Source organism: Budorcas taxicolor, chromosome 19 (genome assembly GCF_023091745.1).
Source record: "Budorcas taxicolor isolate Tak-1 chromosome 19, Takin1.1, whole genome shotgun sequence".
Lineage (NCBI taxonomy): Eukaryota > Metazoa > Chordata > Mammalia > Artiodactyla > Bovidae > Budorcas > Budorcas taxicolor.
This window is the reverse complement of record NC_068928.1, coordinates 28,475,056-28,501,733: the sequence shown is the minus strand read 5'-3', so window position 1 is coordinate 28,501,733 and position 26,678 is coordinate 28,475,056. Positions and strand designations below refer to the sequence as shown.

Below are 26,678 nucleotides of genomic sequence, written 5' to 3'. Positions count from 1 at the left end.
CATGAGTTTGAGCAAGCTTCTGCAGTTGGTGATGGACAGGGAAGCCTGGCGTGCTACAGTCCATGGGGTCACAAAGAGTCAGACACAGCTGAGCAACTGAGCTGAACTGATGCTCTTGCATGTGTTCACTCACTCATTTATTTCAACATACATCGATCCCTTATTATGCGCCAGGTGCTGTTCTAGCAGTTAAAATATCCACACGAACTACTGCCAAGTTATAATGCATTTGAAATCCATACTGTTGTTGTTTAGTCAGTAAGTCCTGTCCCTCTCTTTCACAACCCCGTGGGCTGTAGCCAGCCAGGCTCCTCTGTCCATGTGATTTCCCAGGCAGGAATATTGGAGTGGGTTGCCATTTTCTTCTCCAGGGGATCCTCCCAACCCGGGGATCCTCCCAACCCAGCAATCCAACCTGTCTCCTGCATTGGCAGGCAGATCCTTTACCCCTGAGCCACCAGGGAAGCCCGAAATCCATTCTACTGTCTCTGAATATCCCAAACGGTATTGGAATCTCAACAATGCGGTGCTATTTAATCAACCAAAACAAAAATACGTATGTGTCGAGCAGATATTAAGTGACATCTGTCCTGGTCACCTGTGGATAACATGTTGGAGACACAGACACGGAAACACAAGGTCTGTCCTCTCAAAGAATTTTCCGGCCATTAGGGAGGTAAAGCCTGAACCCAGTCTCATTAATTTCCCCAAGTGTTAAGTCCATTTCTCTAATGCGCGTGTTCGGTATGCAGAAGCCACCCAGAAAAAGTGGTTCAGAGACCGCCTTGGGCACAGGGGAGGAGTTGTTCCTGGGGGAAGGAATGTTTTTGAGCTGAGGCCCCAAGCCAGTGTTGGGGTGCCGGCTGTAGCAGTTGGCAGGGGGCTCCGAATTGGTGCAAACAGTCCCTGCCAAGGCACCAAGGTGTGAGAGAGGGTGCATGTTGAGTGAGAGGCCGGGGTGGGAAAGCTGGATTATTTCTTTGGGACTGTGTCAGAATTCCACTTTTTGTATTTTGCTTTGAAATGATTTCTGAAATATCTGACAGACCATTTTTTCATGTGAGCCAACAGATATTTCAAAGCCAAACCTGACATCCTGAAATCGTCTCGACTTTTTTTCAGGGGAGTGGAGGAGGAGACATTAATGACATCACTTTAATATTATCCTCAGACACCTGTATCATCTGCCCTCATAGCTCACATCTGAAAGGCAGACTTTCCATGTGTTTTGCTCAGCGTGTCAGAGGCAAACGCCCATCATCAGCTTGAACAGGCTCGTAATGTGTGACCCCTGACACCCTGTGGCCATCAGCGTGCCTTTCTGCGACTGTACTTTTGTGGTCTCTTTAAGTCCCTTACACACTGACCACCTTCAGAGGAAGGAAGAGGACGAGGACTTCTTCCCGGGTTGCCTTATCCTTGAAAGTTCCTTGGTCCACGTGTTGTAGGCCAGCACTGCAGGCTGGTCCTTTGGTTGGGCTGGTTCCCCGTCTTTGAACTCTGCTGAGGGAATCCCTGAGCCTCAGAGACTTCTGTTCACTTTTTCTTGCCAGTAGAATCCTTGCTCAACAGTTGCTAGGCTACTGCATTCTAGAGCATCTGATTGGGGATCTCACCCGTTTGGGTATTTTTTTTTTTCAGTCAGCTCACTGGTGACATCATTGACCCTGAGCACCTGTCAGAGCCACACTGGGGCTAGGAAGGACCAGTGTCCACCCTGAGTGTTCACAGAGGAACCCACACCTGTGCTTCACTAGTTGGTGCTGCTGAAAAGGCGCCTTTCTTCTGTGAAGGTCAAGGTTAATGGATCCTTGCCGTTTGTAGAAGGATGTCTTTGTGGGTGGTGAAGAGCATTAGAGAATGTTGTTCTGGAGGGGGCGCCGTTGCAGGGGTCCACACGACAGTAAGATGGCACCTTCACTCCACAGCGTGAACAGTCCTGTGGTGAGACCACGCATGGGGTGTGTGCTCTGCAGCCTGACCCATCCTGGGTGTTTCCTTTACTGAACTGCAAGCCTGCTGCTGCTTTGAGAAAGGGGCCCTTTTCCATGACCCAGTGCAGAGCAGCTTCTAAATCTTTGTGGTCCTCACCCAACCCATCCTGATGGCGCCCCAGGGCTCACAACTCTTCATGCTGCTCACGGGAAGCTAGCCCCTCACCAGGGTGCTGGAAGGTTGTCAGTCCACCCTTGCAGCCAAGCATCTCACTGCAGTGATGTCATTAAATTCGTGTCTAGAAGCAGCAAGAGGAGGCTCCGGGTAGAAGACTGCATGTCCTTTCTGATGGAGCAAATATGAATTGCATTTATTGATGCCCTCTTAATTTATGATACATTAAGAAGTGTATTTTAATTTTGGGGCATACAGGCAGCTGGAAAATTTTGCATGAGCGTAAATTACAGAATCTGGTTTCCTGGTAGCCTTTGAGGAGTGACAGAGATTTTCAAGAACAGTGCAGCAGTCATATCTGGGTTGTACTGAGTGGTCGTGCCTGAGGGCAGGCGGCTAGCCACATATCTCTCAGAGAACCCTTTCTCCTGGGTGTTGGTGGTGTGAGCTGGAGGGGGCTAGGCAGCATTGGAGGCTTAAGGGGGTCACAGATGGGGGACAGATCAAAGTGTCTCGTGGCCAAGGGTTGAGGACCCTGAGTGTTCGTAGCCACACCAGTGGCGGCCAGTGTCACTCAAGAACACGCCGTGGGCCAGGTCACATGCTCCGTGCCAGGCCTTTTACCTCGTGGTGTCTCCATGACAACCCTGGGAGCTCAGGGTTAGAGTTCTCCCGATTTGGGGCTCAGAAGATTGGTTCCTTCCCCGAGTGACAGAGTTATGATTTGAGCGCGAGCCATCTGGCGTCTCCACCCACGGTGCAGCTCTGGCTCTTCCGCTCTGTGGCCTCCCAAAGAGGGAAAGCGTGCGTCCATGCCCGTCCCCCATCCCTCTGCTGCACGGTTGGGAAGTGCCACGTCCGGCGCTGGGAGGTGGTGGGACAGAGAGCTTGCGGTCACTTAATGGCTGTGGCTCGAAAGCCAGAGTGACCTCTGGCTCACAGTAGGGCTCATTGGGCTGCCTCGGTGATGGGGACGGACTGCGCAGACAGGCTGAGGGACCAGGACACCATTCTGGTTCTCTGGTAAGAGACTTGGCTCTTCACATGAAAGGACCACTCCTGGCTGCTCCCCCCAGCCCTCATTTTTCTCTTCTCCCACAGCTCTTAGCAGTCATCCTTCTTCTGTCCTCCCCACTGTGGCTCTTGGTTATATATAGTCCCTGTCACCTTGGAGGTGACAGAGAAAAACAGAGATTAGGTGGGGGGCCAGTATGACTTCCAAGATGACAGAGTGACCCAAAGCACAAGGAACGTGCTAACCAGCCCCATGTCAGCTGAAATGCATTTACCCAAATTCACCCAAATTTTGGGTGACATCTTGTGTCTGCTCTGTCATCTGACTCCTACCTCCAAACCCCGCCCCTTGCCGCCAACCCCCAGCCACCACCCCGCCCCGCTTCCTCTCGACTAAAGCCCCCAGCTGGTGGCCAGCACTCTGTAAAGTGAGAGGGCCCTGGTTAAGGCAATAGCCCTCAGTTTAAGAAGCACAGTTTTCACCAGGGCATGGAACTACAAACCCAGCCACCTGCGGACACATGGCCTGGACCACACATCCCCGCAGGCCAAGCGGCCGCAGAGTGTGCAGGCCAGGGTCCCCCTGCGCTGGCCAGGGCTGGCCGCCACTGGCAAGTCCTTCCTCTGGCCCACCTTTTCTACACTCCATAATAAGTCCCCCTTCTGTTTCCACTTGTCATTACATCACCCTTCATTCCAGCAAACTCTCGTCATGTGTTATTTCTAAGCCTACATATTATTAGCATTCAAGGCTGGCAGTCCTCTGATGCCGTGTAGGAAGGCACCCTAATCTCACCCGCAGTGTGTTTCCAGGTCCCGCTGTGGGACGACCGGGTTCTGGAAAGAATTAGTGCCCCCTCCCTTCCACATACCCCTGGAACTTGAGTAAGAGGAGAGCATGCCTCAGACCAACGCCCGCCCACAGCCTGCACACTAGGACAACACAGGCGGTGTTCCTCTTTCTCGTTCCCCTTCTGGCACACAGTTTGGCTTCTCTGGTGGCCCAGCAGTAAAGAGTCCACCTGCCAATTCAGGAGACGTGAGTTCAGTTACCTTGGGTCAGGAAGATCCCCTGGAGAAGGGAATGGCAACCCACTCCAGTGTCCTTGCCTGGGAAATGCCATGGACAGAGGAGCCTGGCGGGCTACAGTACATGGGGTCACAAAGAGTCAGACATGTCTGAGGAACCACAAAAGCACGTGGTTTACTTATTTTTGGTTTTGTCTGTTTTCATCCGCTGCACCCCCAACACACACACACACAGACACACACAAATAGCAACTCAGTGAGGCCAGTGATTTGTCTGTTTGGCTTACTGCTGATATAACCAGTGCCTAAAATGATGCCTGGTGCCCTGGACATGTTCTGTCGATGTTTGTGAAATAAATCAGAAGCCTAGAGAGAGAGAACCCAGAGGGTATCGGCACTGTTTCTGCTTTCCCAACCACACTGGCAGTGGGGACCTTCTGTTTCATTTGTGGATTAAACACTGATCAAGCGACTCCATGTGAATGTGTGTAAAGAATCTACATGCCCAACAGCGCTAACGGTGGCACTGGTGGCTCTTGTTAGGACTGTAGTGGCGGGAGCAGCGGGACTTGCTGGATCCAGGCGCCCCATGGGCATACATGGTGCGTCCTGGGGAGGAGGGGACCCCAGTGGGGAGGCTCTGAATGCCTAGTTCATGCTATCCAGGGCTCCTTGTTAGCACTGTTTATAGAGGGTGCTCAGTTGCCCTGATCTTCGCTCCAAATACCTCTTGCCTGAGAATTGAAGGGCAGCTTTTCTTCACTTTGATGCTTCAGGACATCTCTGGCAAATCAGAAAATACTTTAAAATAATAGAAAGTGTGTGTGTGTCAGTCACTCAGTCGTGTCTGACTCTTTGTGATCTCATAGACTGTAATTATAAGATATGTGAATGTAAAAAGGAGTTTGGTCTCCGAGAAGGTTTCTTAATGGCGACAGCTATTTCAAGTGGGACCTCAGCCCATTCGGACTAAGGTGCGAGGTGCACCCCAAGACCATAGGCGCCAGAGAGCTGCGCCTTCACACTGTGCTTTCAGCACTCAACCAGTAAAGCAAAATTGTCCTCATGGGATGCTCATATTTTCCCAAATAATTCGAGACAAATTATTGTTTCTGCTGATGGTGTCTTTACTGAAGAATCTTAGTTACAAGTAAGAGGAAATGACTCTGGCTCCTTTAGGTTAAAGAACAAGTGATTTATTTGAATGACATTGGGTCACCTGTGAGACTCTTTAAGTGTTGCTGGGGCCAGACAAGTCTCAGGAAGAGTTGGAAGACAGTGGCCTACATGTGTGGTACACCCTTCTGGAGTGTCCCCTGGACTGTGGCTGAGCCCCACCTCTGTCCCTCCAAACTCACAAAGTTCCTGGAGAAGCAAGCCTGGTTGTCTTCGTATGGGCTTCACTGCTAGACCTGCCAGCTGTGACTAGGGACAGGGTCAAGTTGAACAGACGTGGCCGCTGCCTCCTCCCCTGCCAGAGGTGTGTTCTTTCGAGGTTTGGGACTCTGAGACTCAGTTCAGATCTGCCACCCAGTAGCCTTTTGCATCTTGGTCAGATGATTTGCTTTAAACAAAACAGAACAGACGGGTAGGCGTCTGGTGTGTTGAGAAAGCCTGCTGCAGGTGGCCAGTCCTCCCTGCCTGTCTCTACCTGAGCCAGGACTTTGGCCTGAGCGCCTTCCTGTCACCTTGCTCATCGTCCCTAATTAACCCCAGGTGATGTTTCCCGGCCCACAGGGCCCAAATGAAGGGGTGAGTAACGGTGAATCCACAGCCTGGCCGGAGCCATCCAGAAATCATCCGACACTTCGTCAAGAGGGAACTGTCAGAACAAGATATCCATAACCAAGCTCCTGACGGCTGTGCTTGGAGACACTTGAATTTCGGCCAGACTCCAGCCAGAGTTCCATTCCCAGGGGTGACGTGCAGCACAGTGAGGGGATATTGCTCAGCAGATATTGACGCGCCAGGGAATTGGCATTCAATTACTGACTTGACAACTCATCATAAGCTGCCTTGGACAGCTGATATGAAGGATTACCTAGTCACAGTTGGATCCTGTTGTTGAATTGCGGCGATCGCCAGGCCGAACTTATTTCAGGGAAGGGAAATGAATGACACTTTAAGAACACAGATGGAGACTAGCAACCAGTCAGCACTCTGTGCAGGAAGCAGCACTAATGGCTGGGTTTTCACACGCTTCCTCCAAGGAATGGTGTCTTCTGTGGGATGTTTTGTTTTTGTTATGGGGAGGTGGGGATGGGTTTGATTTTCCACCTCTCCCATGAGGCCTGTAAAAAGACGACCCATATCTTCACTCCATCACACCTGGCCCACGGTAGGCACTCGGTACATTGTATGGAGTGTGATTCTGGTGTGGGTCAGCCCTCGGTCAGGGCACTTGACCAATATGTCTGGCCGCTCCATCAGAGCCTCGTTTGCCCTGGGCCAGTGCAGTGACCTCTCAGGTCCTCACGTTGGGGCTCCGTGGGCCAAGGGTCAAGTCGCCAGCCGGCAGCTATGACAGGGCCGCCTGACGTCCAGCAAGGCCCTGGTTCCTAGAGCCCAGACACCCGGAGCCTGCCTTTCGCTCGGCCTCGGTCCAGCTCCTCTGCCCCGTCTCGTGCAGTCTTAATTCCTTTTAATTTCCTGTTTCTAGGCAAGTCCTTTTTTCCTCGCCTCTCACCCCCAACCCCTCCCAGGTCACCCTCCCTGCTTCCTGCTGAGAACCACGCTGTCTCTGGCCCCCAGATGTTCCCCGCACCACCCTCCCCTCGCTCAGTCTGCAGAGTTGCTTCCTGGTGAGTTTTTCTGTTTACACAGAGGAGGACTTCCTGTCCACATTGAAACAGGGTGCCCGCTGGGGCGGGGGTGAGTGCTCCCCATGTGATGGGCTGTCAGAGCACAGGGGTGAGTAGCCAGCATCATGTCAGCGCAGATCCAGCCCAGCCATACTCGGGGACGCCGGGCTTGTCCCTCCAGAGACTCACTCCAAGGACGACCCCAGAGCCTCAACCTCAGGGAGCTGGCGCCTTCCAGAATGGCGTCAGTACCAGCATGTGCCAGCCCCTGCCCCCAAGGTGGGGGGGCTGGGAATGTCACATGACCCTCCCACAGCCTGGGGACACGTGTGTCACCTGTCGGCCCCAGGGACCAGAGGGGTGGGGCAGCCGGCTCACACAGGCCAGCACGGGGCCGAGCTGGGCTCTGCAGGTCCTCCCCGTGCTCTGCACCAGGAGCCTAAGCTGAGACCTTCTCTGAGGTCAGACACTCATCCGGTTGGTGTGACGCGAAGCCACGGGAACGTTAAGATCCGTGTGATTCCAGTTTTCTTTATTTTCAGTCTGAACCAAAGCATAGGCACTTTCCAAGCCCGTTCTTTGCCTTCAGATGTGTTTCTTGGTATTTCTAGAGGGGCTGTGCCATCACTTCTGGGTCCCAAGCCCCGTCTTTTCACTCCTTCACCCCCTGGACCTCCGCGGACCACCAGGCCGCCACCTCCTCCCCACCTGACGCTCCATCCCAGCCGGTCCTGTGACTGCTCCCTCCCTCCTGGGCTCTCAGAAGGGCCACATGAGGCGGATCGCCCCGAGACCCCACTTTCTCACCAAGAAACAGGGGAAAGTTATTGCTCTGTCAGCTCATTGCCCAAAGGTGAGAATGCGACTGGGGTGTGAGCACTGGAGAGCTTTCAGAGCACGTGTGCCCCGCGGCAGAACGGGAGCCCTGACGTTTGTACTTCTCGTCTCGCCGTCTTTGTCACGGCTGCTGCCATCGCGAATGGCCCCCGAGTCCCGCTCTGCCCATCCTCCCTTCCGGTCAGACGCATCCCGATGCTGGGCACACCTGCCTGGTGCCCTTTAGCTTTGCTTTTCCGTCTCCCTCTGCCGTCTGCAGCTGCGTCCTCAGCACGCCCCTGCCCTGCCCTTCCCCAAAGGGCTTTCCCATTTCGCTTTTCCACGGCTTCTCTCACCTGGTGTCCACTTGGCTGGGCTCTGCCTGCTTTCTGACCTCAGCCAGCGCCTCGCCCGGCACAGCTGCCCTTCCTGCGGCTAATAACCGACATGGATGCTGCCAGATATTCCACTCTGAGCATCCAGCCTTTCCTGGATGCCCGTCATCACCGCTGGGCCTCGGCTAGGATCGGGCTGCTGCTCAGCTAAATGCCACCCAGGTGTTCCCCTGTTTTTGCTCCTCTTCCTTCCCCTCTGGAGTGAGTGACGTTTGATTCCTGTCGTTAAGCCAAGAGGCCGGCTCGCTCATCTGCCGCACACAAGGCGCCATTCTCGGGCCGTGGGTCACACAAGGAGTCGAGATGACTGTCATCATAGCTGCCATTTATAGAGTGCCAGTTATGATCTCGAGGTTTTATACACTTCCTTTTATTGAATCCTTACAGCAAGCCTATGAAGTCGATACTTTTAGGCTGTTCTGCAGGTGGTGGACCTGAACTCGGTGTCAAGTAACTTTCCCAGCATTTCACGCTGGAAAGTGGGCGTGCTGGAAGTCGGGTCTTCCACACACGGTCCCTGCTTTTGGAGAGCCTGTGACCTGGGGAAAGAAGTGTTAACAAGTAAGATAAGAATTGAAAGATGGAGGCCAGTCAGTGGAGAGCAGTGGTCTGGCTCTGAGTGCGTCTCTGACTTCAGGGAGGTGGGGGTCTCTGTGGGTGGAGAGGTCTTCGTGGAGAAGTGGAATCCAGGCTGGGGTGAGAAAGGGCGTGCACACAGAGGGGCAGGAGGGTGAGGAGGAGGGATGGGAGGTCTGGTGAGGAGATGCGGGGAGCCCGTGAGAGCCTCGGAGGAAGGTCTCCCCAGCAGAGAAAGGGAAGTGCCAGGACAGAACAAAACCAAACTCAGCACATCAGAAGTGACTTTGGAACAGTATTCTGATGAAAGCACAGTTTGGGCAGAATTCAGATAGGGGACTGAGGTGTGAAACAGATTCAGGAGCAGGCAGGCCAGTCTTCCCACTGTGTCTGGATAGACCCAGGCCCCCATGGTGGTTTCTTCCAGCCCGGCCGAGCTGCCAGGTGGGTCGGAGGAAGGCGGCTTGTGCCCACACCCCGTGGCCAATGAGGAAGGCAGACACAGCTCCTTAGTGGGCAGGTCTGGGCCAAGGAGTGAGCTCGAGGGGAACTGCCACGCTTCAGCCCTTCAGCCTGAAAATCAGAATGTCAATACATTCACCGTCTCTGTACTGTGTCTACTCTTTTCATAGCTTATTTGCCTAGTAACAGGATTAAAGAGGATATTTACATGAACTTTTGAAAACAAATATCCAGTTTTGTCTTTCCTCCTGCTTATTCCTCACCCCCAACTCAGGAGGCTGTTGCTGCGAAAAAAAAAAAAAAAAGCCTGTTTGATCAGTGAGAACCCACTGGTTAATACATAAGCAAATGTCACCTATTGGGGGAGGGGACAACTAGAGGAGTCCTCCATAAATGTCCTCTGTGAATCTTCAGCGGCTGCGTGAGGGCTGTTTGAGGCCTGATCCTTCCCGTGAGAAGAACAAAGCAAATCGAATAAGATTCGTTTTGGTTCCAACCAACCGACCACAGCCGGCAGCCAGTATGGCTTTCCTTGTGATGAGCAAGAACCAGATAAAAAGACTTGCAGATAAAGTTGGCCTTTACCCCGCCCGCACCTGCTGCATGTCTCCCCTCCATTCCCCAATCCTCTCCCCTCCAGTGGCTCCCCGCCCCCATGCTGATCACTTGGGTTTTCTTGCAGTTTCCTAAGAGGCACATGTGTGCCCTGTCGCTCAGTCATATCTGATTCTTTGGCAACCCCATGGACCGTAAGCCCACCGGGCTCCTCTGTCCATGGGATTTCCTAGGCGAGAATGCTAGGGTGGGTTGTCACTTCCTCCTCCAGGGAATCGTCCCCACCCAGGGATCAAACCCGCATTGGCAGGCGGATTCTTGACCACTGAGCCACCCGAGAAGCCCTTCCTAAGGGGAGAACTGACCAGCCCAAGGGCCTGCTCCCACTCTCTCAAGAAAAGCCAGACTCCACACCCCGCCTGTCCTCGTCCTCCCCATCAGTAAGCACTCGGAGCCATTGCCCCACTGTGGCAGAGGTGTTGGCCTCACAGCTGCCATAGTTTGCTGGTTTCCACTGTTTCACTGGAAAAAGACCATGGCCCCTGAATCCCGATGAACAATCTCCAGCAAACACAGCACTGTTCCTGAGAGACCATGTTTCATATCCTTTCCCCGTCTGCAAAGGACTTTTTCTCACATCTTTTTGGTAATTGCCATGAGCTGGACTTGTAAATATTAGATGTGGTTGAGTAATACTCATCTGATGAACTGACCAGAGGAAACGGACATTTTTTTTCCACTCTTGGAATTCTGGCACCCCAGGCCTGCCCCCCAAAACGGGGCACTTGGGGATTGGAAGGGAAAGTCTGCCTCTCCCGGTGCCAGCAGGCCCCGCGCGGGGCGGGGTGACGTGTGGGCAAAGGCTCCCGGCGCCCGCAGCCTCGCCAGGTGTTCCTGTGCCGGGCTCAGGGGCAAAGAGCGTTCATTGTTTTGGAAATTGGCAGGTTCCCAGAAGTTCCACTGTCTTTCCTCGGTCTGAAATGTCAAACATTTCCTCAGCGGGGTGGGGGATGGATGACGGGACCCCCTGAGGTTCGAGCCCTGCTCTGAGGCAAGAGAAGGGAGTTCTGTCTCTCACATGTGGCTGAACGCTGTTCCCGTCCTGCCAGTGGCCAGTGGCAGCTCAGCCTCTCTCGTCCTCTGAACTGGATCTTCCTTCCTACATCTGAAGTGTTGGGGGCTCCCCCCTGCCTTTGTCTTTAAGAAATAGCAGCCTCTCTAAGGTTCTGCATGGTGGTGGTGGTGGCAGCAGCGAGTTTTCTAATGATGCCTTTTGGTGATACTTCTTGACATTTCTGTAGATGAAACATGTCTGGGATTTGCTTCCAAAAAATACACCAGAGGAGGGTACGGGTGAGAGGGGCACCGGGGGAGGGTATAGGTGAAACCAGGTGGGCCTCAGATTGACCCTTGTTAAAGCCAAGTGAAGAGTTCATCACAGTTCCATGGACTTCTCTGTCTATTCTTATGTTTGCTTCCATTTTCCCACTATGAAAAATTATAAAAAGGAAGAAAGGGGGAGAAAAGAAGAAACTCTTTATCTCGATTTTTCAGCCCAAAGACCTCTGGGCCTCTCTCTCTGATGAACCCTGTGCTGTATCTGGGATCAGGATTTCCCCCGGACAGGCCCCCCTGGTGCAGGAAAAGGGCAAGAGCATGGCCAAGGGGTCCCCGCCCCCTGATTCCAGTCGCAGCTCTTCCTCTCACCAGCTTTGGGGCCTTGGGTGGTGACAGAGTAAGCCTCCCAGAACTTCAGCCTCCTCATAGAAACTAGAGATGAGAATTACCTATTGCTGAGACTCGAGCGAGGCCACCTGGCCCACATGAATAATCCATGCACGCCATGGCCTAGCTCTCCCGGGCTTTTCAGAGACCCTCAATTTCTCTTTCTGAAACAACCTTCAGAGGAGAGAGACTCTATTCAAAGAAGGTGCCAGAGTTGTGTCCGCATTCCAGAAAAGCGCGAGTCCTTGAAGAGAATGCATTGCAGCGATAAGGTTTGCAAATGTCTGCTCTTTGACCCCAAAGAATCCACGAGGCCGCAGTTGGCTTATCACTGTCACTCGCCACCTTAGAATGACTTCCTCCATCGACCCTGGGTGCACCCCAGTTTACGTAAGCCTGGAAGCCTCATATCCGGAGGAGCCCTGTTTTGCTCTGAAAGGGTTGGACATGTCAGCATCTTATTTGTCATTGCTCTCCAAGTCCCCCTTTTCATCTTTGGATTAGAACCCAGTGTATCGCGTCTTATCGAGTTGCCATCTATGATGTCAGCTGGCGAAGCCCATTTTCTTTCTTCACGGGCCTTGGGGAACCTTGCGCACCTGTCCTGTGGCCCCATCTGTAGAACCCGGCTTCTGTGAGAGAATAAGTGGCAGCTGACAGAGGAATGGCTGTGTTGGTGATGGTTCCGACGGCTCCCACCCCCTGCTCCCACCGCGCTGTGAACCGTCTTCAGGGCCCCGGGGACAGGCTCTCCTCCACCCTCCTGGTGTGGCTGCAGGGTTTACAATTGGGGTCGAGCATCTTTGGGAGTTTGTCTCTTGGCCTCCTTGACACATCTTCCCAGCTCCTCTCTCCCTGTTGTCTGTCCCTTCAGTGTCTTTCTCATTGGCTCTTCTTGTTCCTTCCAGATACTCAATGCATTTATTCCTTTCAAAAAAAATATTTAGTTGTTCTTCAGTTGCTCAGTCATGTCCAACTCTTTGCAACGCTGTGGACTGCAGCACTCCAGGCTTCTCTGCCCTTCACCGTCTCTCAGAGTTTGCTCAAATTCATGTCTGTTGAGTTGATGCCATCCAACTATCTCATCCTTTGTCACCCCTTCTTCTCCTGCCCTCAGTCTTTCCCAGCATCAGAGTCTTTTCCAATGAATCAGCTCTTTGCGTCAGGTGGCCAAAGTATTGGAGCTTCAGCTTCAGGATCAGTCCTTCCAATGAATATTCGGGGTTGATTTCCTTTAGGGTGGATTGATTTGATCTTCTTGCAGTCCAAGGGACTTTCAGGAGTCCTCTCCAGCACCACAGTGTGAAAGCATCAATTCTTCAGTGCTTAGCCTTCTTTATGGTCCAGCTCTCACATCCATACATGATTACTGGAAAACCATAGCTTTGACCAGACAGACCTTTGTCAGTAAAGTGATGTCTCTGCTTTTTAATATGCTGTCTAGGTTTGTCATAGCTTGTCTTCCCAGCAGCAAGTGTCTTTTAGTTTCGTGGAAATATCTTATTTATTTGTCTGTGCTGGGTCTTCATTGTGGCATGTGGGATCTTTAGTAGTGGCCTGTGGGATCTAGTTCCCTCACCTGGGATTGAACCCAGGGTGCCTGCATTGAGAGCGCAGAGTCCTAGCCACCAGACCACCAGGGAGGTCTCTATTTATTCATTTATAGAAAGAAGAACATCTCGTGCTTCTTTCGTGTGCCAGGCCCTGCTCCAGGCACTGGGGACATGGTGGAGAACCCACTGGGCAAAGGCCCTGCCATGGATGCTCCTGTGGTGATAGCAGAGGCAAAGAGTAACTAACCAAGGACGTAAATCAAAGTTTAAGAAGGTTCACTGCAGAGACAGAGGACAAGGTCCATTGCAGGTCACGGAGTAGTTCCTCAAAGCCCAGAAACTGATGCTGAGTTTGGGAAGATGAGCAGGATTCACTAGGCCAGGGGTGCCGGGAGAGAGTGCCTTCAGGACAGCAGGGGTCCAGGCCGGGAGGCAGGGCACAGGGCCCGTGGGAGGACCTGGAGGCCAGGGTGGCCTGAGGACAGGTACAGGGTGTGGCTTCAGGGGTCCCAGGGCCTTCAAACACCATGAAGTGTGTGGATTTTAAGCCATTAGACGGTTTCGAGCCAGGAAGCAGCCTGATCTGATTTCCATTCCAGTTCCCTCAAGGGGAAGGGATCAGGTAAAGGGAGCAGGTCAGTCCCCGCAGCGACCCAAGCAGGAGACGCTGGTGCCGGCGGACGCCCGAGGCCGCTCCCCTTGGACCGCAGGCTTCACACGTGGGAACTCAGACCAGATGTGTGCTGTCTCCTTCCCAGCCTGTTATCGTTCTTGACTCCTTGGTCCTCATCACTTGTTCTGCTTTTCCCATAATCACCCTGATTTAAAAATTCAGGGCCATTTGTGAGCCTCTCCTGTGGGCCATTGCAGCCTCAGTCCGGACTAGAGCCACAGGGGCAGCCTCTCAGGCCGACGTGGCCTCCCAGCTTTGATCCTGGATGAGTGTTGGTGGCATGGCTTCTTCCTCAGCTACCACTCAGCCCATTTTCTCCTCCTCCTTCCTCAAAAAAATGCAGTCTTCCCCCTCATCTTCAGGAAGAGCCCGGGCTTGGGAGGGTCAGAAATTGTCCTGCCACTTCCCATCGGTCCGTCTGCTTCCTCCATTTCCATTATTTTTTAAGGAAAGATATTGCACAATATAAGCCTTTTCCCCAGCCAAGTAGTAGTGGGATTCCTGCCCAAGTGGAGGCTTTGATCAACCTGAAGATGTTTCTGGAGGGAGAAATGAATGAAAAAATGTGTTTTCTTCTGGTTCTGGCAAGATGAACTGAGATAATAGTCACACATACGTACATGCATACACACACCCACCCACCCTTGCTACAAGCATCTTGAAATGCTAGATGAACTATCATACCACCCCCTCGAGTGTTAATGGATGGCTGCGTTTATTAATACAAGGAAGAAAGGAAATGCACAGACGAAAGACGTGGGGAGAGAACCAGAGCCCAGCCCCTGAGGTCATCGTTGGCCGCAGTGACACAGAGCAGGGTTCCGCAGATACCGGAAAAGGCCAGACAGTAAACGCGCTGGGCTTTGCAGACCCCAGACAGTGTATCACATCTCCTGTTTCTTTTTTGACAACCCTTTCAGAATATGAAAACCACTCTTAGCTCATGGGTTGTAGAAAAACAGGCCACAAGCCAGACACGGCCCATGGGCCACAGTTTGCAGACCCCTGACGTAGAGCGTTGGGTTTTATGAAGACAGGAGGAAAAAAAATCATAGGTCCTCAAGAGGAGGTGCTCTCCTCTTGGTTCACTGGAGAAAGAAGGCGTGTGAGAAAAAGTGCACCCACTGTCACAGGGAGGTGACACGTGGAAGCTTGCCGTGAACGTTTTACTCCTTGCTCAGTATTTAAGCCCATGAGCATGGTGTGCTTACTTGGGTTGGGTTTAAAATTTACCCAGCCTGAATTACATTGAACCCTGGGCACCTGTGCATAGCATTCAGGGAGTCCATGAACTTGGATGAGAAATCTACATCCTTGTCTTCACAAGCCTCTGATTGAGCTTTGGCACTTCTTTTCTTCAGTTAAGAAAGCACGCAGCAAACCACAGCAGGGCTAACCGTGCTTGCGATATTGTCACTCACAGGAGTCACAGATGCTTTCACACCAGAATGTAGTACATGTATCCTTGTCAGAGGGACCTGATGGGCTGCAGTCCCCGGGGTCTCATGAGTCGGACACAACTTAGCAACTAAAACCACCACCACCATCACTGTCTCAGAATTTTTAAGAAGTGCATTTCGATAAGCTTGTTTCAGCAAAATTGGAAATCTTAACATCACTTCTAAATAACCATTGGGCCAAAGAAGACATTGTTGAAAAATTTCAAATATTTAGAATTTAGAGGGAATTCCCTGGTGGTTCAGTGATTAAGACTCCGTGTCTCCACTGCAGGGGACACAGTTTTGAGCTCTGCCTGGAGAACTAAGATCCCACATGCCACACAGGGCAGCAAATAAATAAATAATATAACTTAGAAAGTAGCAACAATGAAACTATTTTATATCAAAACTTGTAGATTTAGAGTGGTACTATTTAGAGGAAAGTGGAAAATGAATTAACTTTTAAGTAAAGAAGTTCAAGAAAAACACAACAAACTAAATCCAAAGAAAGTCTGAATTGTAGGATTAATAAAAGTAAATGGAGAAATTAATAAATGAGAAGTGATCAGCAAAGTCAAACTTGTTCTCAGAAAAGGTTCATAAAAAGGCTCATTTGTGGCAAGGTTGGGGGAAAAAAGTGCACAACCAGGTGATGTGAGAAATGAAAAGGACTGAGGCAGATGTGGTGCTAAAATTATTGGAGAATCCAATGAATAGCCTTATGCCAGTAATTTTGGATACTCAGGAAAAAATGGGCAATTTCCCCAAAAAATATAACTCAACAACACCAACTCAAGAAGAAAGCAGAATTCCCCATGTGGGGAGCTGTCCAAGTGTGGCATGAGTGTTGAAAACACATTGAGCAGCTATTCAGTCATTCATCAGTCCAACGGTTGTGCATGGAAATAAATGGCAGCAAATAAAATAATCAGAACTCCACACAGTATGTCCATTTCGCCCAATGGGACTTGCTACAATGATGGCGATGTCTGTCCTGCATTGTCTTTGTCCAGTAGAGTATCCATCGGCCACATGTGGCTCTTTAGCTCCTGAACCCAGATGTGGCCAGTGGTTATCTAGCTAATAAGATCAAGAACACGTTAGCGGCTTCCTACAAGAGAAGAAGTTGCTGAACCCTCGGAACCCTGACCTTTGCCAAAACAGCTCCTCAGCCTGTGGTGGGCAGTCCTGGTGGGCCAAATGGCCACGTGACCCCCGACACCCCAATAGTTTGTAGAGCATGTTCTCTGTCTCATCTCCTCTGCTCCTCACTCCCCTCTCGGAGCCTCAGTGGCTCAGGGGTCCTTCATTTCTCAGTGCTTGCTGTGTCACAGCCATGCCGTGTCTCTGGCATGCCACCTCCATGCTGGCCTCCAGGGTGAAGGAAGCACCGATTGCCCACCGGAGAAGTCAGCATGGAAGCTGGTGAGGGCATCGGGTGAATGGGCCGAGTCCTCCTGGCCCCTCGCTCTTCATCTGCATTGAAGGAATGGGCAGTGGTAGGTTCAGACATGTGAACCAAGGGAGGCGGGGTGGCCTTGGCTGGATGCAGGGAGCAGGCTGGCCGGGAGTACATTGTGGTCCCAGCCAAAAAGTTGAAGTAAAACTAGAGAATATTAATATTTAAAAAAAAAAGTAAAGCAAAGGTCCCTCTCTCAGAATTCTTTCCAGGTGAAAGACATAAGTTTCTTCAGCCCAAGAAGAAAAGGACAAGCCGTGTGGATGGGGAGAAAATGGATTCTAGAATCAGTATTTCTTTGTGAACTCTAAAGCCCTTTGCTTTATCACACCCTCATTAATGAGGACACAAAACATGGCCAGGTTGCACACAGAAGCCAGAGCAAGGCGGGCTGAGTGGGGAGGCCCCACCCGCTCAGGAGCACGGGCACTTTGCCGGCACAACTCTTCAAGTGGCGAGATGGCAGCCCTTTGGGGTCCCTGGAGCCCCTCCCTCCTGCCTGCGAAGCCAGAGGCTGCTGACACCCCTGGCACACCCTGGGGCTCCCTGGAGAACTGCCCCGCTGTCTCAGAAGATACTTCACGGGAGAGGCGAGGCTCTGCTAGTGGAAAGCATTACAGGGGGTCTTGTATGCTTCTGTTTTTCAGGGATGATAATGGTGATTTTACTGCTGCTCGTGGCCATCGTGGTAGTTGCAGTCTGGCCGACCAACTAGTGGCCTTCAAGGGACCACCAACCAGGACACCTGCCAGTGATGGAGTAAAGCCGAGCATCGTCTTGGTACCCGAAAGCCGCTCTCAATAAATTCCCCCAAAGTTCTGACCTCGCCGTGCGTTGCTTCAGCAGAAACAAACCGGGTGGTGCCTCTGCTGAGGTATCGAGCAGGATGGCTCTTTGGGGTTCTGCCTTGGTGATTGGGGTGCTAGCCCAAGGTCCCTCAGCGGTTACTGCCCCTTGGCTGCCAGTAGATTCCGGCCACCCTTTCAGTGTCCCGGGCCACCTATGGGATGATGCTGAATTCCAACTGAATTCTTGGCAGTTTGTAACCTGGAGTGTCTGGTCTGCTCTGGGCAGTCACATGACCACATGGTAGGCCAGCGAGCAGCCACGGCCGCATGTGTCTTGGAGGGAGGAAGGGGCTGTGATGCAGGCAGGGCTCTGTGTAACTGCCCCCCTGCCCCCCCAAGCTTGCCACTCCTAGTGGTGAAGTATCTCTGGGCTCTACTTTGGGAACTACCTTTGCACCTAGAATCACGTGCTTTTTTCCTCCCTTGACGTAGTAAAGCACTTTTCCAAAGCTGATGCATCTCTCTCAGCAGCGGAATCAGGTCTGATGAACCAGGCGGGGAGATGGGAATGACCAAGCAGGAAAGTACCACGTGGGGTTCAAAGAAAGGTGTGATTCTGCAGTCAGATCAGAGCCTTTCTCTGGCTTCTAAACTGGCCCTGACCTGATGCAAAGAGTCGACTCATTGGAAAAGACCCTGATGCTGGGAAAGATTGAGACCAGGAGGAGAAGGGGGTGACAGAGAATGAGATGTTTGGATGGTATCACTGACTCAAATGGACATGAGTTTGAGAAAATTTAGGGAAATGGTGAAGGACAGAGAAGCCTGGCGTGCTGCAGTCCTGGGGGTTGCAAAGAGTCAGACACAACTTAGCAACTGAACAACAGCAAACCAGCTGTGACAACCTTGCGTGTGTATAAGTGTGCACTGCACGCATTGCACACATGTATGCATGTGTGATGATGAGGGCAGACAGATGGGCTAGACCTTGAGCGGAGTGCCAGGCCATCAAGGGTGGTGGTAGATTGGGTGGGAAGGGGCAGAGGGCCAAGCTTCGTGCCTTCCCCCTTGGCTGTCAGAAGGCAGGCCGGGCTGCCAGGCCTTCCTTTGCCATCCATGGCTCAAGGAGAAAGAATTGAGGTTGGTGATAGAAAAATTAGGGTGGTCTCCAAGCACAAAATTTCACTGGAAGAGGCCAGATCAGGTGTGTGGGAGGGGAGTTTTGAGGTGGGGGGTCTCCTGGGGATTCCCTAGAGACCACAAGACAGGCGTTGGAGGGCTATGTGCCCCTGGCACAGCTTTATCTCCTGGGACCCCGAGACCTGAGATGGCAGTGAGCAGGGAAGACCTGGGTCCAGACCCTGGGCCTCCGTCAGGGGAGCCCTGGCTCCGTGCTCAGTCTCTTGTAAGTCACAGTGAAGGGTGGGTGACCTTCTTTCTGACAGCTCTCCCCTCGAGGGGCTGGGTCGCTTCCAGGCCACCTGGGCAGTCCCACTGCCACCTGCACACGGCGCTCTCCCGGGAGGCAGTCTAGCCCTGGGCCTGGCCTGCCCGGGTTGCACCTGGACTTGGCTCTGTGTTAGCCAGGACGGTGTTGCAGTCACAACCCCCACAAATCCCGACGACCTAGATCCGTCCCAGTGTCAGGGCGTCCTCGCTGCTGCTCGTCCACGCAGGTCAGCTGGGGGCCCAGACCCAGGCCCGGGGACAGCCCCACGGCTCTGGCAGAAGAAAGGGGACTCCGGACACCCTCACACCAGCCGTGGATCGCTCTGCCCAGGAGGGAAGCCGTCAGCTCTGCTCACAGCTAGCTCACTGGCCTGACTGTCACCTGCCCTGCTCAGCGAGGGGCCTGGAAGTGCCCAGAAGACAGAGAGCCTGAACTGGGCAGTGACGGCCCCAGTGACCAGCACACCGCTCGTCAGCTGTGTGACCACGGGCCAGGTGCCGTCTGGGCCTGCGTTTCCCCCTTTAGGAAATGGAGAGAAGACGGTCTCCTGCCTCCAGAGCTGCCATGAGGACCAGGTGAGTCGGCACAGAGTGCCCAGAGCAGCTCAGCATAGTCTACACCTGCTGGGCCAGGTGGTCTCCACGTCCAGGGCTCAGGCATCCTCTCCAGCCCAACCTCACTGTCGTGAGGATATGAGAGTGAGCCGGGGCACAGCAGCGGCTCTCCTGTCTGACTGGACCCCACTGACCTCCTGGGCAGCCAGCCCATGCAGACCTGGCGAGGCCCTGGGAGCTGTGTTCAGACTGGGGCCAGAGGGCGGGGAGCAGGGCAGCCGTGAGCGGGAGCCCCACTTTAGGTAGGGATTAGGACAGGTAGTGGAGGAGAGGCCATGGAGGCGCGCTTGCGTCAAGGCCAAGATACCAGCAGAGGGACCGGGCTGGATGGCGGGGGGCGGTTTGGACCTTAAGGGGTCCTGGAGGCATTTTCCCTGTGGGTGGGGGGCGGGGTGGTTGCCAATGGATGCCCCAATGGAAGAGCAAGAATCCAGCCGTCTTGTACTAAACCCCAAATCTGTATAAACAGCGTCTCCTTGGAGTCCCCCACTTCGGGGCTCATGGGAGGGGCATTGAAGGCCTGTTTGACTTTCTCACCTCCTCTTGACTTGCTCAGCATGGAGCCCCGGCAACTCGGAAGGCATCTCTGAGCCAGAGCCCCGGCGGCCTGGCTCAGCCACACGGGGAAGGCCTTTCCGAGCCAAGCGTGGAGCCCAGGTCCTCACACAGCGGCCTCTGTCCGCCCGGCTAAGCACGCTCAAGGCCCGGCCCCCGCACTACTGTAACGGGACCAGTGGCTTCACTTCTCTGGACCCAGGGACAGGGCGGGCGGAAGAAGCTAGTTGGTTGAGACCATGGGATCTGTCATCCAGGCCTAGAGCAGGGCTGGGCAGGGAGGCTCCCCTGTACCCTGGCTTCCTCTGGGTGGGCTTCTCACGGGAGACACCCACCCCACTCTGAACTGAAGGGCGGCCTGAAATTGGCAAGGCATCTCAAGTGGCTGGGCGGAGCCACTTAGGCTCTGCTGCCTCAGGACACACGGTGCAGTTACGTGGCCTTTTCCAGTTGGGTTTGGCCACACCTGGTTTGCCCCCTCCCACCCCCACACCCCACAGAAGCATCAGGACCGGAGTCCCGGGATGGCTTAAGGGCTCTGGATGGGTGGCATGAACAGCTACAACTCTCAGCATAGAAAGAACGGCGAGACCCTATCACCTTGGTTGCATTTTCAATGAAAGTAACTTAATTAAAACAACAGCATAAGTATTGTTGAACTGAACTGATCATTTACTAATCATAAGCCTTTAAAGACTCTTGTTATTTAGTTGCTCAGTTGTGTCCGATTCTTTGTGACCCCATGGACTGTAGTCCACCAGGCTCCTTTGTCCATGGAATTCTCCAGGCGAGGTGTACCATGTCAAGGAATCCAGGTACCTAGTTACAACTGGTACTTTTGTTCTGTTGAAGCCTCGCGATTATCAACAACTGTAACTAAAGCTTAGTTTTCAGTAGCCCCAGGACACCTGCTCCCGGCAAAGCCCTGGACCCTCCTTCCACGGGGCTCCTGCAGGACTCTAGACCATCCTTCTGCTTTGAGAAGTGTTGGGTTCTCTCCTGACCCGTCCTCTGAGAACTGCCGGCTATCCTGTGGCTGGTACTTCCTGCCTCTTGGCATAGACTAGTTCAAGGTCATCTTTTATCTAGCTGGGTTTTCTAACCTAGCCCTGCTGAAGGTAAGTGCAGTTTTTCCCTCCAATTTTTTTTGAAAAGTGGGCCAAGGCTCCTCTTTCCTGTCATTGCTTCTTATGGCCTCAGAGTTCCTCCCAACTGCCTGCAGTAACAGAAGGCATCTCCGTCTTTGCAGACCAGACTTGCTGGCCTGTCGGGTCTCCACTTTTTTTTTCCCCAAACACTGACAGACTTAATTGTGTGTGTGTGGGGGGGGGGGGTGGTTCCCACCTGTGATCCCACCCACTTAAATAAAAAAGTGCATAGAAAAGAGATTTATAAACTTCTGTACAATATCTACATCCTGGACCCCCAGGACCCAGGGGTGATTGCTGGGTGGGCTGGAGGCAGGGCCCTTGGCACCTGTACGCCCACATCCACCTTGACATGAGGGTGGGGGTGAGATGCTCTGTCGAGTCTCCACTTTGATACAGTATTTGAGTGGATTAATTCACTGCTGTACTTCTCACATGGGCGGGCTGTCCTTTCACACCTAGGTTTTCTTGGTGTATTTCTTATACATCTTTATTTAGTCTTAACATGGACAGAGCTGGGTTCAACAGAATCTGAAACCCAGGTGTGTCTCTACCATGAGTAGGCGGCCCCCGTCCACAGTGCTGTCTCAGGCCCTGGCAGGTGGAGACGTGGGGGAGGACTTTAGAAATGTGGGAGCCTCCTCGGCCAGATCCTGGGGAGCTCGCACCCAGCGGGTCTGGGCTTTGGACTGAACTCTGCTGGCCCCGAAGTTCCTGATGGGAATCTCTGGTTCCTTGTGCCTCAGCATTTCAGTCTCTGAAATGGACTTTTCCAACCACCTTGGGTCAGTGCTCCACAGGGAGCCGGCTGATTTCCTGCACTGAGTTTGGCAGATGTCTGTCTTAAATCCGGCAAATGGTCCAGCTAGGTCTGAACTGGCTTTGAGGGGAGCCCAAAGCTGCAGAAAAGCCTCGCTTTCCCCTTGGCCTGTCTGGCCACTTGAGACCTGTATCTTGTCTCTGCCACGGGTGTCAGTGCTGCCCTTATGACGGGGCTTACACCAGGGACCAGCCCTGCAACCACCTGTGCTGGCTTTGACCCCTGGTTCTGAGAGCACAGCTCCCGTGCCTACAGCCCTTAAGGAGGCAGGATGGGCCTTATTCCTTCCTGCGTGTGTGCTGAGTTGCTTCAGACTCCATGGACTGCAGCCCTCCAGGCTCCTCTGTCCATGGGCTTCTCCAGTCAAGAGTACTGGAGTGGGTTGCCATGCCCTCCTCCAGGGGATAGTCCCAAGCCAGGGATTGAACCCGTGTCTCATATGTCTCCTGCATTGGCAGGAGGGTCTTTACCACTGGCATACCCTGGGAAGCCCTTAGTCCTTCCTGAGCAGCAGCTCATGGCCTCCCAGCCTGATCACGCAGGGGGAAGGGCCTTCTGTGCCATACAGGGGAAAGATGAATCTGTGTCGTTGAGACTTGTCTTCAAAACAGCTGGGTGCAGAAATTATAGCTTCCTGGTGACGATCGGTTCCACTTTGCATGGCAACACAACATGTTCCTAATGACTGAATTGTTTATTTAATAGAGAAATCACAACCATTTGGAAGTTTAAATATAGCCTCCCAGAAACCCAGTGAGCTCAGCTCCTGGTGGCGCTGGCCTCGGCCCCATCCCTGCACCTCACGAAGCGTTAGCGACACGATGGCTTGAGAACATTCTCAGGTGTCACTGACCCTGCTGTCTTTGCCGGTGAGTCTCCCCTCTACTTGAATAGAAGAAACTGGTTACATGAAGGGCAATAACTCTACTTACAGGTTCTGAGTCAGATGGGGAAGAGCAAAGGCAGGCTCTGGCTTATCCCCGGGGCCCCCAGTCTCCAGGATCTAATGCCTGATGACCTGAGGTGGAGCTGATGTAATAATAAAGTGCACAATAGATGTAATGCACTTGAATCACCCTGAAACCATCCACCATCTCCCCAGTCCATAGAGAAACTGTCTTCCCCGAAACTGGTCCCTGGTGCCAAAAAGTTTGGGCACCATTGCTCTAGAGCATCATGGGGCCTTGGTCTCAGGTTTGTCTTCCTGGGAGCTCTTAGACCAGAAGCCATATTCCTTAAATGGCCTGAAGACTCGCCAGCCTCTCACCCAGCAGGCTGACCACCCCTAGCTCAGACCACCAATAAAGACTGGGAGACAGAGAACAGTGTACAAGAGTTTATTTAATTGATATCTGAATTTAGTTCTATCATGTGGGGCCCACGTTACAAGTTCCATCTGGGTCCATTACAACGCTAACCAAAAAAAAAAAAAACTTAAAAATCCACAACTTTTTCCATGTCATTAAATATATTCATATATAATAACCATAATATATTAGTATGCATTGGAAAGGAACACTGACCCAAACAATATGTCATGGTCACAACTAAACATTTACAATTCCGAGTGAACAGAACGCAGTGGGGCGTGGGGAGGTGGAGCCACGTCCAGTGACAGGGAGAAGGACTGGCTTGATGCTGGCAGGGGCGAGGCCCTCTAAGTACACACTTCGATACCCTTAGGGCACGACTTGGCTATGGCCATGAACCGTGGCCCAGTAACCCCATCCATGGGTCTAGTTCATCCACTCCCCAGGCTTCCTTTGAGCAGTGAGACCCAAACACTTTTCAGTTGCCTAAAGGGACCATCTCCTGACCCCGAGGGGTCTCTCCTTGATTTCAGTCTCCAGCCTGGGGTTAACCCAAGACAGGATGTACCCATTTCCTGTGGTCACTCTGGGGGCAGAGTGCTAGGTGAGTACCAGAGGCCTTGGGGCAGCTCCCAGCCCCCCCAGCTTGGACTGCGGGGGGCCCTCCCACTTTACCACCAGGACCTGCCTCTCACCCTGCTTTGCTCAGGACAGAAGCCAAGCTGCAGGTGAATCCAGGGGGCAGCCCCCTCATCCTTCTTCCTTCCCTCCACCCCAATCCTTAGCATTACTATGTGTCAGAAAGGCAGGGACCCCGCTGTCAGGGGCTCCAGACCCCCCAGCAGGTAAGAAAAAGGACAACTTGGAAATCTCTTAAAAAAAAAAAAAAAAAAGACTAACCTGGTATGTTTTTCTTCAAACACCTACATATCACAACTCTGGTTAATACACTCTTCAAAAATCTAGTTCCATTTTACATCCTTTCCTAACTGTACAAACCGGAACCTCAATTCCTATTTCCATTTCCACCCGGGAGGGATGGGCGAGGGAAGAAGAGGGGTGCTTTCCCAAGGGGGGGGTGGCTGGATTCAGAGGAGGAGTGGGCTGGGTTCTGGCTGGGTGGGGAAGGCCACCTGCCAAGACTGACCTCCCCCCTGAATTCCCCTCCTCTCTGGCTGACTGGTGGCCCTCACATTCCCCAGAGGCCAGGCTGCTCTGCTCTCAGGGTGCTGAGCCAGAGGGCGAGACTGGCTGAATTTAAAGCAAGATGCATTGCTGCCTGGTGGGCTGCTGGCCGCAGAGACCACCAGTGCAAGTCCCCCTCACAACGGGGGCCGAGACTTGGGCCTGGAGTGGGAGCTGGCAGGGCTGCCATGCCCTCCTGGGCAAAGCAGAGAGGCCAGGCTGGTGTGGACAGAAACAGGATGACTACCCACAGAGGACAGAGCCTCTCGTGGACTGTGAGCCAACAAAACACACCCGAACCACACTGGGGAGGTGGCGGTGGAGGGCCAACTGTGTGGAGAGGGCCCTTCACTTCCAGCCTTGGCCTTGGAGTCAGGCAGCACAGTTACCCCTCCCTGGGCCCATTCTGTCCTTCCCCTGCCCCTGGGGGCATCTCTGGAACCCCTCCAGGCAGCCAGACATCCTTTCTGCCTACACCTTAGGACCAGCCATGGCCTGCCTGCCTGGAACCTGGAGTAAGTGTACACCAGCCTCACACACTGCCCTGGCTGTCACCTCTCAAGATGTGACTGTGCCCATCCCAGCCCCCAGGTCCTGACGTCTGTTCTCCAGGCCAGATGCCATCACCAGGGCCAGCATCTCACGGGTGACTCACTCAGAAGCACCCCCCACAGCCTGCGAGGGAACCAAGGAGGGGTTACAGTGCCCGGTGAGGACCCCTGTCTCAGGGCTGTCGTGAAGATAGTGCGAGGTTACGGGGGTAAAGTGCCTGGCACAGAGCAGGTGCTTGGTAAATGGTGGCGGTGGCGATGCAGGAGGAAGCAGAGGAAAGCCAGACCAGGAGGGCCCGAGCTTCATACTTGGTGTGACCCTTCTGAGCAGCCAAACTCCAGCAGGGAAGATGAAACCAATTTCCTGACTGAGAGAGGAGCCAGGCCTCAAATTCAGAGTGCCGGCTAGGGGGGTGGGGGCCCTTGGCACAGGTCCTGTGTGAGGCCATCAGACCTGGACGTTTAGGGCTGCCGGCTTGGAGATGGTATCTCTCGGAAGCTTTGGAAAGGGAGCCTGACCCCACTAGGGGGCCGCCAGAGAGGAGGGGGCGAGGTGCCACCCAGGCCATACCAGGATGGTGGTGGGAAGCCTCCTCTGTCCGCTCCTTGGGGAGCCAGGAGCGAGGGCCCAGCAGGAAGTGGTCACGGCTTCCCTGGTACCTGGGACCCTAATGGTTCCAGCCCTGCCAGCCGGACAAGGGCACTCCCACGCCTCCCTGAGCCAGCGGAGCAGATCCCCACTCCAGCCAGCGCACTCCCACCCCCGCCAGGCCCAACTGCCTCAGCAGCCTGCCTTCCAGGCCCTTCCCCGCTGTTGACACTGCTGAGGGGCCTTGTGGGAGCTGATGTCATTACACAAATAGTGTCGCTGCCGTAAGCCCAGCCCGTGCCCCATCCCCCTCCCCTGGAAAATGTCATAAAGGGGCTGCTTCCAACTTTCCAGAAAGGAAACTCTCTGGGAGGTTTTGCGTTGGCAATGCCTCCTCCATCGGGCAGCTCTGGCGTGAGCAGTGACCGACCACCCGGCGTGAGCTTCTCAGGGGTGTCCCTGGTCCAGAAGCCTGGCCAAGCACCAACCCCCAAAGCCCGGCCAGGGCAGGGCCAGGAGGGGGCTTCACTGCTCTGGCTGCACAGACTGGAACCCCTCCCCACCCCCCACCGCCGGGAGGATGGCAGGGGCAGGTGGAGACCGCAGACGGCACGGGGAGGGCTGGCTGGACAGGCCACTTCCGCCTCCCCCAGGCGCCCCCAGGCCGCTGCAGACGGGAGCCCCCGTTTTCACAGCCAGGGCTCCTGTGGCAATCCCCCAGGAAGGGTCAGGGGAACCAGACGGGGTTTTCTGCTGGGGCTGCGGGCCTGGGCATCACAGGTCTCCTCCTCACGTGCCCTTCTCTACCCATCGCTGCGGCCCACCTGCGCCAGCCCCGGCCGCCCGGCCGCCCTCCCGCCCCAGGGAAACGCATCTCTGCTCTGGAGGGAGCCCGTGAGGTAGCTAAGTCTCGGTCCTCAATTCTCTGGGGCCTGGGGGCGGGGCCGCCGAGGGCCCCGGCCCCGCCCCCACCCTCCCCCAAGCTGGGAAGCCCCCGCGGGCAAGTCCACGCCGCGGTGGCCGGCCCCGCGCCCAGCCCGCCGGCGCGCCGCTGCCTCCGCG

The 26,678-nt window shown here is 53.8% G+C and overlaps 1 protein-coding gene across 1 annotated transcript in view; it reads left to right on the top strand.

The window, feature by feature from the left end:
* STX8 (syntaxin 8) overlaps positions 1 to 17,428 on the top strand; it is a 199,299-nt gene extending 181,871 nt beyond the window's left edge. The window contains exon 8 of the mRNA XM_052658283.1: positions 17,254 to 17,428. Within this exon, the coding sequence (XP_052514243.1) occupies positions 17,254 to 17,321 (68 nt within the window). The 3' untranslated portion in view covers positions 17,322 to 17,428. The remainder of the gene's footprint in view (positions 1 to 17,253) is intronic.
* The last annotated feature ends 9,250 nt before the right edge of the window (positions 17,429 to 26,678 follow it).